The 16668-nt window shown below is 35.0% G+C and overlaps 2 protein-coding genes across 2 annotated transcripts; one reads left to right on the top strand and one right to left on the bottom strand.

The window, feature by feature from the left end:
• The first annotated feature begins 279 nt into the window (after positions 1-279).
• WSIP2 (WUS-interacting protein 2) lies at positions 280-9706 on the top strand. The gene is made up of 26 exons (XM_028063998.2): positions 280-522; positions 680-818; positions 912-1091; positions 1193-1306; positions 1402-1560; positions 1656-1833; positions 1917-2040; positions 2292-2407; positions 3508-3676; positions 3799-3908; positions 4008-4077; positions 4178-4251; positions 4399-4494; positions 4574-4669; positions 5522-5649; positions 5736-5970; positions 6050-6214; positions 6282-6374; positions 6459-6605; positions 6917-7027; positions 7115-7294; positions 7726-7854; positions 8059-8154; positions 8451-8639; positions 8742-8905; positions 8987-9706. The coding sequence occupies exons 2-26, from the start codon at positions 739-741 to the stop codon at positions 9183-9185; spliced, it is 3402 nt and encodes a 1133-aa protein (XP_027919799.1). The 5' UTR covers positions 280-522; positions 680-738; the 3' UTR covers positions 9186-9706.
• A 471-nt stretch (positions 9707-10177) lies between these two features.
• BRIZ1 (zinc finger (ubiquitin-hydrolase) domain-containing protein) lies at positions 10178-14964 on the bottom strand. Its single transcript, XM_028063999.2, has 11 exons — positions 14610-14964; positions 14425-14533; positions 14230-14344; positions 14028-14125; positions 12498-12604; positions 12090-12345; positions 11474-11527; positions 11007-11150; positions 10863-10927; positions 10690-10744; positions 10178-10607 (listed from the first exon to the last, which is right to left on the bottom strand). The coding sequence occupies exons 1-11, from the start codon at positions 14882-14884 to the stop codon at positions 10452-10454; spliced, it is 1434 nt and encodes a 477-aa protein (XP_027919800.1). The 5' UTR covers positions 14885-14964; the 3' UTR covers positions 10178-10451.
• Positions 14965-16668: the final 1704 nt, after the last annotated feature.

Here is a 16668-nt window from a genome sequence, read left to right as displayed (position 1 = left end):
TTAATGTTTAATAAATGACCATTATGACTCGTAGCAAAAATTAGAAAATAGTAATGAATGTTACCGAGGTTGAAAACACGAGGAGTCCACCCGAAAATAAATCCAAATCTAGGACTCTTGATAAGCAAATAGGATATAACAGCTGTATAAGTCATTTCGCTTATCAAAGACATTATAAGTACATTGACTTATCTAACTACTTATAGTTATGATATAATAAAGTCATGATTCCATCTCATCTCGTTCTCGCGCACACGCTATTTAAACTGTCTGATACCATAATTTCGTTGCTCACAACAATTCTTCTCTTCTCTCTTTGTCTATCTCCGTGTTCTCTTCCTTCTTCTTCTTCTTCAAATCCCTAGCCCCCTTTTCTTGTTCTTGTATAAATACTCAACCAGAAGAGCTCCAACACAAAAAAAGTTAGAGAGAGAAAGTAGAGCGAGAAAAATACTGAAACCCTCCCTCGCCATTCTCGTTCTGCTCCGACCCTCTCGATCTGCGCCAGGGATTCTCTGGCAGGTGAGAGCTCCTTCGCCCTCTCATTTTGTCTCTTCTAGCACGATTTTTCTCTCCAATTTAGAGTTCCTTGTGATTGTGATGTGCTTGTATATACGTATTTTGATGAATTTGTGGGTTTTGATGTATCGTCGGTTTAATTATGTTTTTCGATGTTCAGGTATTGTTGATCTGTTCTGTTCTAGATCTTTCGTGCGGTTTTTTGTTGAAGGCACCGTCATGTCTTCCCTCAGCAGAGAACTTGTTTTTCTCATACTTCAGTTTCTAGATGAAGAGAAATTTAAGGAGACTGTTCACAAGTACGCTAGTTTACGAAAATTTACACGTTTCAGTGTTTTTAATTTAAATTGTCAATTTATATTTTATATATATGTTAATTTGTGAACGTGAAGGTTGGAGCAAGAATCAGGATTTTTCTTTAACATGAGATATTTTGAGGATATGGTGACGAATGGGGAGTGGGATGAGGTGGAGAAGTACTTGTCTGGTTTTACCAAGGTGGATGACAATAGATACTCCATGAAGATTTTCTTTGAGATACGGAAGCAGAAGTACTTAGAAGCATTGGACAAGTATGTTATCTGTCGCGTTTAGCTGTGTTATTCTCTTCCAATCTGCTTACTTCTTAGTCATTTTCTTACTTGAAAATTGAATGGGAACAATATTATCGCAGGCAAGATCGAGCAAAAGCTGTTGAGATTTTAGTGAAGGACTTGAAAGTATTTGCTGCATTTAATGAAGAGCTTTTTAAGGAAATCACACAGTTGTTGACTTTGGATAACTTTAGGTATGAAGACGGTTATACTTGGATTTCATGTATTTTTGCCTGGTTTATAAATGTGTTTTTTCCTGGTTTATAATGTGGGTATTATAATTTTGCAGACATAATGAACAGCTATCAAAGTATGGAGATACAAAATCTGCCAGAGGCATAATGCTGGCTGAACTGAAGAAATTAATAGAAGCTAACCCCCTGTTTCGCGACAAACTTCAATTTCCAACCTTAAAGAACTCCAGATTACGGACACTAATTAATCAGAGGTTCTTAAATAACTCATATTGTGTGTCAATTTAATCAATCTGTTCGGTGATAACTTTGGTGATACTAAATTTTTTTTATTTGTATTGACTTGCAGTTTAAATTGGCAGCATCAACTTTGTAAGAACCCAAGGCCTAACCCTGACATAAAGACCCTTTTTGTGGACCATAGTTGTGGCCAACCAAATGGTGCGAGAGCCCCATCCCCTGTTACCAATCCATTAATGGGCGCTGTCCCAAAGGCTGGAGGTTTCCCACCACTTGGTGCTCATGGTGTAAGTAAAACAACAAGATATGCTTCATTTTTGTTTTACTAGTAAAGTCCTTTTGCTATTTCTGACTCCGTATACATTTTCAGCCATTTCAGCCCACGCCAGCCGCTCTTCCGACATCCCTTGCTGGCTGGATGGCAAACCCTTCTCCTGTTCCGCACCCTTCAGCTTCTGCCGGACCCATAGGTTTGGCCGCAGCTAATACTGCAGGTAAGCCCATAAGTAACTGTTTTTCAGTGTTCCTTATAACACATGGCCAGAGAATTGACATCAGCTATATATTACAATATCTGGTCAGCTATTGACCATAAGTATATTCACTTATATCATGACGGAGAAACACATGCAGTATTCAGTTGCAGCTAATGTTGCATCACTCATTTAACTGGATCCCAAACTTCATATATAACCAGACTGATTTTCTTTTGCTCTTTTTGGATTTCTACTTGTGATAATGCTAGCGGCTATTTTAAAGCGCCCCAGAACCCCTCCTACCAATAACCCAGCTATGGACTATCAAACTGCAGATTCAGATCATGTATTGAAGAGAACAAGACCTTTTGGAATATCAGATGAAGTACAGTAGCTGCTTTTTATTTTCTGTGTTTTATATGTTTAATTTGAAAATGAAAGTTTGGTTCTTATTTATACTCGAGTATTCATTTGTTTCATTGTTGTTTGTGTGCTTGGGCACCTGTTTGTGTCTGTTTTGGTGGTTGAGACTTTATAAGTTTGTGTAGCAGGAAGACTTGGCATTACAAATTACATTGTGGTAGTGTCTGAATTTGACACCCTAACCTTAATATACTATCATCATTGCATGTCCTAGTTATTGCAAAGCTGCCTAAAATGTGCTTACTCCTAACTCGGTTTAATTGCATCCTCTCCGGGGATTCTGCCTTAAGTGAAGCTTTGAGGGGACGTATTTAGGCTGTCCTATGTGTATAATCGTGTTAGGCCAACAGAGATATGGCCAACGTAGTCGATATAATATGTAGAACGTCCACCACACCTTATAAGTAGGTTTTATTGCATTAAGTTAAATGCAAGTTTAAATTCTAAGATTGTACAAGAGTATTTGCTAGATTCTTTGTTGGGCAACTTGCATCACCACACACCACGCCCATAGCCCTGGAATGTAGTGTTATTGAAAAATCGCCTTAATTGTTGTCATTTCTAACCAGGATTAATTGCAGCCTATTTGGGGACTGCTTAGATATTGATTCTTCAATTATGGATGGAAGGGAATATTTAATCAGGGTTTGCCTGGAAATGTCCTTTGTTGTGTTTTCATATGGTCCACTTTTACAACCGAGTTCTATTGACTTTTTTTTCTTCTAGTTTTCAAAATCCAAAACGTGTTCGAAAATGCTTTTTTGGCGAACCATTTGTCGTGTTTGTTAGCAGATCGAGAGCACAACTGAATAACAAGTGTTTTTCATCTGTTTGACAATATTTTCATTCCACGAATAGCATTTAAGTAGAGAACAGAGTTTCCTGTACAGCTTAGGTGGTGATTGATGTAATTTATGTTGCTGTGTTATGTAATGCAACAACTTGTTTTTCTATTCTAAGTTCTGAGTTTTATCCTCCTTACTCTTTGCAATGAAAAGTCTACCAGCTTACTAGAGTGATAGCTCATTGTATATGATAGATCTCTGGTAAATGTTTTCCCAGGTCAGTAATCTACCAGTAAATTTGCTTCCTGTTGCATACTCAAGCCAGAGCCATGGCCAGAGCTCTTATTCATCTGACGACTTGCCCAAGACTGTTGTGATGACTCTCAGCCAAGGTTCAATTGTCAAAAGTATGGATTTCCACCCACTTCAGCAAATTCTACTTCTTGGTAAGCCCCTTTTTGGTGTGTTAGTTTTGTCCTGATAATTTCTTCTCTTTCTGTTTGTTATACGTTATATCCCTTGATTTTATTTTGTTTATATTTTCTTATTAATTTCTGTTGATTGTTAGTTGGAACAAGCATGGGTGATGTCATGGTGTGGGATATAGGCAGCCGTGAAAGGATTGCACATAAAAATTTTAAAGTCTGGGAACTTGGAGCATGCTCTGTAGCTCTACAAGTATGACTCAATGAAATTTGTCAATTCTGCATAGTTTTGTCTTGTTTTTTGAAGACTGCTTCTCATGTGGTGATGGCTAATTCCCTGATTTTTTTATAGGCATCTCTTTCTAATGATTACTCAGCATCAGTCAACCGGGTGGTGTGGAGTCCTGATGGAACACTTTGCAGTATGTTCTAACGGATTTGTGTTGTGATGTTTGTTTTTTTTTTCCTTGAGCACACATTTGCTAGGAGTTAAAGTCTGATTTATCGTCACTGATATTTCAGGTGTTGCTTATTCTAAACATATTGTTCACATATATTCTTATCATGGTGGGGATGATCTTAGAAACCACCTGGAGGTTTGTTTTATCCCTTTGACTCCCATAAAATTCTTTATAAGCTCATTATTTTTCTATTAAATTTATGTCTGTTCCTGTTTACGTCCATTCTATTCATTGAAAGCAAAGGACCCGCCACTAATCTGCTTGATAAGTTTTGTGGTTCAGATTGAAGCTCATACTGGGAGTGTCAATGATCTTGCTTTTTCTTATCCAAACAAACAGCTCTGTGTTGTGACCTGTGGAGAGGATAGAGTCATTAAGGTTAGTTAGTTGGTGCATTTTGTAATAGCGATCAATATCAGTAGAAATCGATTTTAACCATTCAAGAGAAATTTTGCAGGTTTGGGACGCTGTTACTGGTGCGAAACAGTATACATTTGAGGGTCATGAAGCTCCTGTATACTCTGTATGCCCTCATCACAAAGAAAGTATTCAGGTAATAACTTATACAAGTGTGTATGTATGTTTGTGTGCACATGTCCATTTTTCTAAATTGAGAACTTAGTAAGATCAAAAAATGAAAAAGAAAAGAAATGTGCAGGGAGCAGTCAGACAGACACACTAAAACAAAAGAGAAATTTGGTAGATACTTTTGAAGTAGTAATCTTGCTCAAATGCCTTCACGTGCAAGGGACAAACATAGTCTTTTGCCTATAATAGTCAGCCTCTGTATATTCACATGTTTGTCTATGAATATTCTAGCTTTCAGAGAGCTTACATGTGGAATATTTCTTATCCAAAGTTATGTCCTTTCAATTTATTGAGGATGATGTTTGTGTAGTCACAACTCTAGCTCCAGCAGGTTTTTCCTGAAATGCGGAACAGTGAATGTTTTAATTCTTTGGATGTGTCTTGAACGTTTGCATATCTGAAATCAGAATTTGGGGGAGTGGGGATGCATTTAGAAATGGAATTCCCTATTCAAATAAAATGCTTATAATTCAATTTAATTGATTTCCTCTCCAAATCAACGTTTCTCTAGCTGACAGTTCTTTGCCACACCCAAAACAAAAATATGATTTCAAGTTATATTCAGGTTATATAATTCATAGTATTTGTTAATTCTCTGTGAGCCATATAGTGGTTAACTGGTTTATGCTTGATCAATAATAGCATTACAACATGGACAAATATTTTTTCTATCTGGAAGACTACTTGTGCTTGTGTTTTTTTTCAAATTGTTGGATGCTCTGGCCTTGATAACAAAATATTTTTTATAGTTTGTCTTTTATTTATATTTTTGAATGTGTTATAAAAATTTCAACTGTTTTCTGATATGGCTCTGCAGTTCATCTTCTCAACTGCAACTGATGGAAAAATAAAGGCATGGTTGTATGATAACATGGGTTCTAGGGTTGACTATGATGCACCTGGTCATTCATCTACTACAATGGCATATAGTGCTGATGGAACAAGGTTCGGAGATAATTGTTTGCCTCTTATATTTTCAGTTGCACTGTTTGATGCATGAACTAGTTTAATTAATTTATGTCTGTTTGTAGATTGTTTTCATGTGGCACGAATAAAGAAGGAGAATCATATCTAGTGGAATGGAATGAAAGTGAAGGAGCTGTGAAGCGTACATATCATGGTCTTGGGAAGAGATCTGTAGGTGTTGTTCAATTTGATACTACTAAGAATCGGTTCTTGGTTGCTGGTGATGAGTTTACGATCAAATTTTGGGACATGGATAATACAAACTTGTTGACAAGTGTTGATGCAGATGGTGGATTACAGGTAATTACAGGACTAACATTGTGTTTTATTCATTTAATGATGAATTCATTATTTAATAACACGCCTTTGAAATCTGCAGGCATCACCCTGTATTAGATTTAACAAGGATGGAATATTGTTGGCTGTCTCCACAAATGACAATGGAGTTAAAATTCTTGCTAATGCGGAAGGAATTAGGCTGCTTCGGACAGTGGAGAATCGTACATTTGATGCTTCTAGAGTTGCTTCTGCGGCTGTTGTGAAGGTAAAGCTATTGATATTTAGTTAATTTTCTGCAAGTATATCCTTCTGAATACTTCATGTTAATTCAGGCACCTACTATTGGAGCTTTTCCTTCTACCAATGTAACTGTTGGAACCAGCCTTGCTGAGAGAGCTCCTCCAGTAGCAGCAATGGTTGGGATTGTGAGTTGTTTCACACATAACTCAGTTAATGAACGAGGATTCTATTTCTCTGGTTGTTTAATTTTATTCTATTTTTCTTTGTAGAATAATGATACACGAAGTTTAGCTGATGTGAAACCAAGAATTGTTGATGAAGCTGTGGATAAATCTAGGATATGGAAGCTGACAGAAATTAATGAACCGTCACAGTGCCGCTCCCTGAAACTTCCTGATAGTTTGTCATCAATGAGGGTATTGTTAGACATACTAGAATCGTATATATTCAATCTTTTTTGGGGCATGTGAAGGCAATGCATAAACTTGTATTGTATTCTCACCGATGAATTCATCCTCCACTTCCCTATTGAATCACAAACATATCAGCAAAGCAAATATATTATTCGATATCTTGCGTATATAGCTTTTCTGTTCGCTTGTTGTGTTCAAAGTTTTAGTGGGATATTGCCCTCTTTTTTTTTTTTCTTTTTCTTTTTAGGTTGCATACTTCCAATTACAAGTTTACAATAGTTGTTCAACTGGTTATACATTTGATATTGTTTCAGGTTTCTAGGTTAATTTATACAAATCAGGGGGTTGCAATTTTGGCTTTGGCAACAAATGCTGTTCACAAGCTTTGGAAATGGCAGAGAAATGAGCGGAATCCTTCCGGGAAGGTAATGAGCATCTATTATACTTGTTTGTGATTACATTTCAACGTGTTAATGTCCTTAAGATTCTTAAAACATGTATTTCTTATTTAGGCCTCTGCAAACATTCTACCACAACTATGGCAACCATCTAGTGGAATGTTGATGACTAATGATATAAGTGATACTAACCCAGAGGATGCTGTGTCATGCTTTGCACTGTCAAAGAATGACTCATATGTTCTGTCTGCTTCAGGGGGGAAAATTTCCCTGTTCAATATGATGACCTTTAAGGTATGTAGCTTTCATTTTGCACGTTCTTATATTCTACTTCCTCCATTCTTATTTATAAGATTCAATTACCTAATTCATCATAATCAGGGAAAGTGGTTAATTTAGTTGATATCAATAATTCTGTCCTCTCTCTCTCTGCATATATATATATATATATATATATATATATATATATTATTTTTTTTCTTTTTCAAAATCTTCCTTATCATCAACAGTCCACTCTTAACTAACTGTCTGCCAACCACTTGACTACTTCAGTTGGGTTATAAAGTAGTATTGCCAAAATGGACAGACTATAATCTATACAAAGATTTCGGCAAGCATCCTTTTGATGGTTTATTTTATTGTTCCCTAACCGTTGCTTCTTTGTTTAATTTTTTGTTGCAATTGTATATTGCGGTCACATTAATTTCTGTGAATATCAACTGCAGACAATGACAACTTTCATGCCGCCTCCACCAGCTGCTACATTCCTTGCATTTCATCCTCAAGACAACAATATTATTGCCATTGGCATGGATGACTCTTCCATACAAATATACAATGTTCGAGTGGATGAGGTATTATTCTATTCATGATTGAGATTACAGCTGTTGGTTAAGTTTCATAACTTAGTAATTTTCAAAAATTGATATTAGCCTCTCCTTCCTCCCTCCGTCCTAAACTCTGCCTAAAGATATCAGTTTTAGTTTCATTCACTGTGGGGTATTTTAAAAAACAATTGGCATTTACCCTTTTTCTTGTTTAATTTCGTTTCCATGTAGGTCAAAACCAAGCTAAAAGGTCATCAGAAGAGAATCACCGGTCTTGCCTTTTCTCACGTTCTCAATGTGCTTGTGTCATCCGGAGCTGATTCTCAGGTAAGGAATTTAACTTTAGCTGTTTGTCAGTAATTGCTAATGGCTGAAGCGACCTTCATGGAAGCAAGGGCTTTTTGTTTGCTGTGGCTGTCAGAAATGTTTCCTATGTGTCTTCTCTGTTCCACTGCAGTCATTTGCTATTTTTTTCTTTCTTTTTTATTATTAGGAATTGTAAAGGTATGTGACTGGGTCAAAAAGACCTCTTATAGTGACTGCTTTTGGAAGAATGTTGAAAATCATTTAAGTTATTCAATAGAAATCATGAAGGCATTCTCTTATTTTCTTTATTTCAACAGTTGTGTGTTTGGAGCACAGATGGATGGGAAAAACAAGCAAGTAAATTCCTACAGATGCCCAGTGGGCGACCTCCAGCACCTCTTGCAGATACTCGGGTCCAATTTCATCAAGACCAGACACATTTACTGGCTGTTCATGAAACTCAAATAGCATTATACGAGGCACCAAAGTTGGAATGTATAAAGCAGGTGTGTGCTACTTATATATTTAATTATTAGCTCTATTTGGCTTTCTTCATTTCAACGTGGTCTCTGTTAGCTTAACATTGTGCTTCATTGTTGTATGATTAGTTTTCGTCGCGGGAAAATAATCCAATCACACATGCTACATACTCGTGCGATAGTCAGTCAATATATGTAAGCTTTGAGGATGGAAGTGTTGGCATTCTTACCGTCCCGGCACTCAGATTAAGATGTAGAATAAGTCAAACTGCTTATCTCCATCCCAACCCAAGGTGCGTTTTTTTATCAAATGTAGTGAAAGATCTGTTATTGATATTTGATTTTCTGATACCTGATAAAATTTTCTTTGACAGCTTGAGAGTGTATCCAGTTGTGATTGCTGCACATCCCTCTGAACCAAATCAATTTGCTTTAGGACTTACAGATGGGGGAGTACATGTACTTGAACCCCTAGAGACGGAAGGAAAATGGGGTACTCCACCTCCAAACGAGAACGGTGCTGGTCCTAGCACTGCTTCAGGTGCCGCTGCTTCAGAGCAACCCCAAAGATGATGGATGGCACATTAAGATGATGATGATGTAGTACTTTCTTCTCTAAAAGGACCTTTGAGTGTGTGTTTGGTTGCATATGATCCCGCTCCCTGGTGCCTCCATTCGGGTTTGCAAAGGGAAGCTGCGGAACCTAGGTGTTTGTTTGTAGGTTAGGACAAATCAATTGAACCAATCACCTTTCCTAACCAATTTATGCTCCTGGGATAGGCATTGGCATTGGCACTGGCACTGGCAGACACATAGGATAACTGGCGTAAATTCGGCTGGAGTGTTGCAGAGTGGAGGGTCATTCTTATTATTTTTTTTCCTTTGGTCCTACCTTTCTTTGTGTAGTATTTTTTTAATATATAAATATATATAGTGAACTAGTTATAGTTTTCTTTTTCCAGCTAAAGTAACCTATTCTTATATTCAGTTATACTTTTGCCTTCTATGCAAAGATTCTTTTAGAACCATCCTTATGAGTTGGTTGAATGTTTCAGGCAACCATGGCTTCATTAATGGATTTTGTTTTTGGTTCATTCAGATTTAGCAATAACAATTATCAGATGACTACTACTACAGTAACGAAGGGCGCCCTCTTTAAACAAAATGGATGAAATTACATAGAAAAAGAAATTTAAAGGAAGAAATTCACGTTGAGTTTCTCTTCGTGCATTTTCTTTTTTTCCTGTTTCCATGTTTTCTTCTATGTTCTTTGTTCCCTTTTATCTTTCTAATTCCATGAGGGATTTATAATAATTTTACACAACGGAATCAAGTACGCTAAAAATCATTTGCAAAAACTATTGAACTAGCTTCTCCATTTATGCTCTAAATGGATATCATAAATTTACTATCTAGCATAAAATGAACTTTGTTCTCGTTGTGGAGTGTACAGACTAATGAACGATGGAGATGGAAATGGAGGGAATTCAATCATTGTCTAGGGCATAACTATCACTTGCCACTCTATCTAACGGGAAGTATACATTATATTGCGCGGGTTAAAATTTATGAAGACTTAGAAATAATATTTCGTTAAATATGGGGTAAGGTTCATATCATTCGTAAATCTTTATGAATTCGGGCAGGTCAGTTTACCATCATATCTACGAAGGGCATCGCTGGTATGGCTTAGAACTACGAATTTCGTCGAATTAACTGTTTACAAGCATCAACTGTACAACATCTGAAACATGCAAACAACCATCCAAGGCCACGAATTGGTTCTACTTCTATATATCCATAAGTTCGAAAGAACAAGTCTTCTGGTTTGCGTTGCAACTAATTCCGCCTTCGACCAGACTTTTTATTTCTCTTTCTGTGACCTGGAGATGACTCATAAGCCACAGGTAGGACTGTTCCATCCTTGATTCCATTTGAATCTGACATTTTATCAATTGTTTTTTGCGCTTCTAGAAAGATCTTGATGTCTCTAATCTGTATATCATATTTAACGCGTCAAAGAACAATATATTTAGAGAACTTCCGTACAAAGAATCATTATAGCTAATTGCAATACCTGTTCCTCCAAATCAATTATCCTCTCATTCATCGCTTTAGTTGATGTAGCTTCCCTACATGATTATATATTTAGACAGGTTTCAGAATGAAGTGTTGATCTGAAGTGAAAATTTATTGTTTACTGCTAGAGAACAAATTTAAACTATATGAAAAATATAAAGGCAGACATACCTCTCTTCAGCTTCTTTAACTTTCTTTCGCCAAATCTCTTGATTTTTTATGAGTTTCTGATTGACCTAGGTCAGAAAGAATGGCTAAATAGCATAGAATTCAAGTAAATAATATACCAAATGATATAGAGAACAAAGAACTTACCTCAGCAATGGCATTTCTTTCTTCTGTCCACTTTTCCAGTTGATTTTGGATATCCTGCATCTCAGAAGCTGCAGCTTTCTCGACTGCTTCAGTCATGGAACTTTCCATTTTACTTCTTGCCTCTACCAGTAAAGATTCATAATACTGAAACGAAAAAAGTATTAACATTACTAGATTTCACAAACACCACCACCAGTATTATTGACTCAAAGACCAACAACATATGGAAAGTATCAATAGCAATTGCGCCAAAGCCATTCATCATGAGACAAAGGAACCAGCCTCAATGTTCCCAATCACAACCCACACGAATAGTAATTTCATCACCCTCCAATGACACTCCAAGAATGTAATTTTCAGACAGAGTTGAAGTCATAAATAATCTGCAGTTCTGTTCTGTACATCCAATTCAAAGACTCCGTTTTATTCATATTTCTGAAAGAAATAAGGACAAAAGGTTAACTCACTTGTCTTTGTGTCTCCAACTGAGACGTAAGAAGACGGTTGTATTCATCCACAATCTGTTCTCATATTTAAAAATCAATTAGTGACCATGCAGGACAGTGAAGAGTGCAAAATTAAGAGTAAGATGTTAACAGCAAGGAGACAAGATACATCAAGTACCACATAATAAACAACAACAAGCTGTTGAGATGTGGGATCATTAAATGATTTTATAACTTTCATACAAATTGCCTTTAAAAATTTCATCCTTATATTCTATTCGAATTAACTATTTGAGCCAATGTTCTACTACAAGATAGTATTTGCACCAAGGGCTATGTGAAAAGGGTGTCTAGTGGTAGTCATATGAAAGCATACCAGAGATGTCAAGGTTTGCTATTTCAGGCTAATCTGTCAAAGCAGGACGGTATATCCACCTGCCAATTCTCTCGATACTTTTATCAAGTATTGAATGCAGAACACACTCGATGTTTCGGAAAAATAAAAAATTATTGGACACTTTTTTTCTTTTAGAATGTAGGAGCATTAGTTGAGAGAAAATGTAGGACGATATAATATTCATGAATACAAGACAAAACGAAATACAAGAGTTCCGTGTATGACTAATTAGAAACATACTGTTTCAACTTTGCTGTTGAAAAGGGCCCCGTTAATTCCTAAATCTTCACGACATTCACACGTATCACAATCTCCTTCCAGTGACATACAGCGAAAATTCATCTCCTCCGACTTGCCATCAATTTTAGACTGGTTCTGGTTCAATCGGTGTACATAACTGTCACCCACATAATCCCAAATTTGTTGTGTTTTAAAATCAAGAGAATAGCAATGCTGAGTATCTTTCCAATGCTGAATAGCATGCCCTTCTTTATATCTAGATAAAAAAGAAAATTCAGTGTTAAAGTCTTCCCCGACAAAACAAAAGCATGCCATTTCAGGTTCAATGAATTGGGAATTGCTTATTATATTAATTAGGGGCTTTCATACACAAGTTATCAGAGAAAATATAAGAAATGTAATGTTTACCTTCCACATCCAACAAACCCACAAATCATACAAACCCAGAGATCATCTATAGTTCCACAAATAAAACAATTTGGTTTCTCATCCTGTTGCTGGCAGAATTGACAAACCTACAATATAAACAGCAAAGGCTCTTTACAATAGAATTCTGCATCGATAAGGCAATCCTTCCAACTGCGCTCCAAATAAAAGCACAGCTTTCATGCGACTTTTTGTGCAGGAAATTACAGCATAATGAACATGACATAAAACAATAGAAAACAATTCAAAAGCAAGGTGGTACTTAAAATTAAAAGAAAAAACAAGAAATAAAATTAGAAATTATTTTGTCAAAGTAAACAAATCATAAGGATTTGTCTCCCCTAATGTGAGATAATGAATTGCACTTCAGACAAAAGAGTGTGAAGTTATGATTGTTGATAGAAAAAGACATGCATATGTATACTTAATTATAGAGTTTAAAACCGAACATTTTAGTTTCCCAAGCATAACTCTTCACTCTATTTTCTAAAATGCAACTTTAAAAGAGACAAGTCCATGAATTAAATATCAATGGCGCATCTGTGTTACAAATTACAATCGATTGGAATGTAGTTTATCTGAAATCACATATGAAGAGATATATCTGCCTGACAATCTACTTCCTCATTTTTAAGAAAATCAAATTGAACAATATATTCCAGATTCTTAATTACTGGGAGTGGATTTTAATATCCCGGATGTGCATCAATAGGAGTCTACAGTCCATCTTGATGCATGAATTTGAGAAGATGAGATCAAAACATTTTTGCTATAAGTTTCCACCCACCTCACACCATTCATTTTGGACGTAGTGTGAAATCCTTATATATCATGATGATAACTGATGAGATGTCTAAGCAAATTTACAAGATACTTTTAACTCCAAAGACAATCCATCAAACATATTATGTTACAGAATAGGGAGCTTATGACAACCTGCTACCTGTACACTCTGTTTGGTAAGATCAAAATAGCACAGATGTGAGAAGAAGAGAAGATAAGTGAGAGGGTCCGAATGTCTTTCGCTAGTTAAAAAGCTGAAGCAATCTTTAAAAAATCATGTGGGGTTCATGGCTAAAACCTTCCACGCGCTTGGATGCTAAGAAAATGCGTGGTAATCGTTCTCACAAAGCCATATAAATTAGGTTGTGTTAAACAACATAAAATAAGCAACTTTTTTCTCCTTTTCCCTTCAAACCAAACTGTATTTTTTAGTCTATTACGGAATTCTCTTTCTTTCTCTTCTTACCTACTTACTTTCACTTCATCTATTCTATCCCTCTCTACCAAAACACTAGTAATTAACCTCCACTTTGTTTCATAGTTAGCCTATACAACCCAAAAACAATTGTAGCACATTAATGGCCAAGTCTCTCATAAAGTCTCACAACACTCCAAGTAGAATCGAGTTTAAACCAACACGTTAAGAATTTAGAATCACCTAAACCAACCAAAACCAGAAGTGTAACAAAACACGGAAAAATTATTTAAAGGTATGAACAACGTAAATACCTGGCAAGACAAGTACGTCCATTTGGAGACACAAGGGCATTGAAATGAGTGATCACAAAGTGTTGTCATTATTCCACTCGTATCAGGGTCCAATCTCTCTAGCGTTAACATAAAAGTAAAATACATAAACCCATAACCAATTCCTCACATCATTGCCAGGAACAAACAGAAAACAGAGAAAAAAAAGAGTCGCTAAACTCACCAAGACAAACTGGGCAAGTTGGTATTTCCGTACAACCAGGAGGAGGAGTCCCAGCAACTTCTGCATACTCCGAATACTCCACAGATTGCAAAAACAAAATATGGCACACCTCTGCCTAAATTTTGATTATCATTTGAAATGTTCGGAAACAGAAAACAAAATTGAAATGAGAAAAGGTCATCAAGATTAATTCACCTCAGCGGGAGAAAATTTCTTGCCATTGAAATAGCTGTAAAATTCATCGGCGGCGAACTGATCGGCAAACTTGATCAACACGCTATAGCGATCTTCCGTCCCGTCGTTCCTGCATGAAAGAAGAAAATGAATGGTTAGTTAGGTTTTGCACGAAAGGGGAGGGAGAGAGTGGAAATGAAGGGAACCTGATGAAGAGAAGGTGGTAGAAGTTGTCGAGGTGGGGCCCGCAGAAGGGGATAAAGTCGTGGAAGGAGAGGTAGTTAGGGACGGCGAGGATAAAGAGGAGAGTGGAGGGGGAGGTTTGGGTTGGGAGGGAGGAACGGGGAGAGGTTCGGAACAAGTGGAGTGCGCCTCTGCGTTCGCTAAATTTAGGGTTGTTGGATTGGGAATGGGATCGGAAGATGGTTTGGGGATCGAGAGGGTGGTCGGCGTCCACTGAGTGGACGCGGAGCAAAAACATGGCTCGCCGGAATTCTGAACTTCAACGACGGGTCTGTTAATGTGTACTGATAATGAAAATTGCTTTTCAGATTACAACCATTTTCATTTTTATAGGTTCGTCTGAAAAACGAAAATTAATTGAAAGGAACTCGCATTAATTTCTACCAAAATCAAAATTACATACGTAAATATATATTTAACTAATTGATTACATATTAAATAACCACAAAGCGTTAATAATTATAAATGCAGACGCTAACATTCGGATATCTGACAACATTTTTGCAGTAAAATAAATATAGCTAGTTCAAAAAGCTTTAACAAATAATTGACTTTCAATAATTTTTTCTTGAATTGTTTAACTTATATTTTGGAAGTAATTTAAAAACTTTGTTTGAGTACAAATAACGAAAAGCAAAAATAGTTAAAATGTTTATAACAATATAGACATTTTTATAGTGGATTGATCATTCTTAAATTTGTATTTAGTTTCATTTGAATCTACCACAAATAATATGTAGCACACTTAAAATATAAAATTTATTGAAAAATAAATCAGAAAAATTATTTAAGACATTGAATTCTAATAGATTAAAGAACAAAAGAAAACTTTTCTTAAAAAAACTTGTTCGATAACTCTTAAATTGATAATTCTTCTATAAAATATTAAGATGATCATAAAGATGAGATATCTTGAAATAATTTTGAAATTTAAAGTTTGTAATATATGTGAAATTGAATCTCAATATTTACTGATACTTTTACGGCTCTAATGCAGCTTAATGTTATTTAAGATTAACCAGATTTTTTTTTGGTTGAAGAAATGATTTGAAAAAATAAATAAAAAGAAAACACAAAAAATAAAAAAATGAGATTGTTTTTAGACTAATCCGATAAGAAAGTAAAACAATTTTATTTTCTTTTATATTTTTTATTTAGTATTTTAATGTTATTGTTAGTTAACTTTAATTAAAAATTTGTTAATTTTTAAAAATTTAATAAATAATTATATTATAAAAGGTAAAACTAGAAGTATGAAATGTGAATATAAAAGAGAAAATACTTTTTATATATATAATAATAATTATTATTATATTTAGAGTTTATAATAATTAAATATTTCTTTTCATTAGTTTTTTATTTGTTTTCTTTTAAAGATCGATGATATTTATTTGCAAAGTATTTGAAATAGGAGATGTGGATAAGGTATGGGTACTAGTTTCATGTAATCTACTCATTGAATAAATATTTGTCTCGTACCGTTTATATACGTGCGAGATATTCATTATTAGGTATTCACATATTTTTTTATCCATGTTACCAATAAGTATTTATAAAAAAAATTAAAATATTTAACAACGATCTTAACCATAAATTCAAATAAAATATAAAAGATAACATTCATAAAGTTCAAATAAAATCTAAATAACTTCATTTAAATATAGTGTTGAGTAATAATTTACAAATTAAAATTAATTGATAAAAAATAACTCATTCAAAATTAATATATTAATAATTTAATTATATTTTTTTAATTTAAATTAAATTGATACAAATATTCAAATATATAAATATTATGATACTCGTACCCACATTATTAATATATAATTATAAAATATATCCGTAATTATTAGTTGTAGGTATTTTATAACATTCTTTTCTCATCCATTACTAATTTTATTTGTAGGTACTGTGTCAGTGTAGATTATTTTTACATCCCTGCTCTTAAGATGATGTGATGGTAGGTAATACAACGTATACATGTATTATTGGCAACCGTGTTTGTAACGTTTACTTTCTCAT

Source organism: Vigna unguiculata, chromosome 3, assembly GCF_037176805.1.
Source record: "Vigna unguiculata cultivar grain cowpea cultivar isolate G323 ecotype 2 chromosome 3, ASM3717680v1, whole genome shotgun sequence".
NCBI lineage: Eukaryota > Viridiplantae > Streptophyta > Magnoliopsida > Fabales > Fabaceae > Vigna > Vigna unguiculata.
The sequence above is the reverse complement of the archived record's forward strand: the minus strand, read 5'-3'. Positions and strand labels throughout refer to the sequence as shown.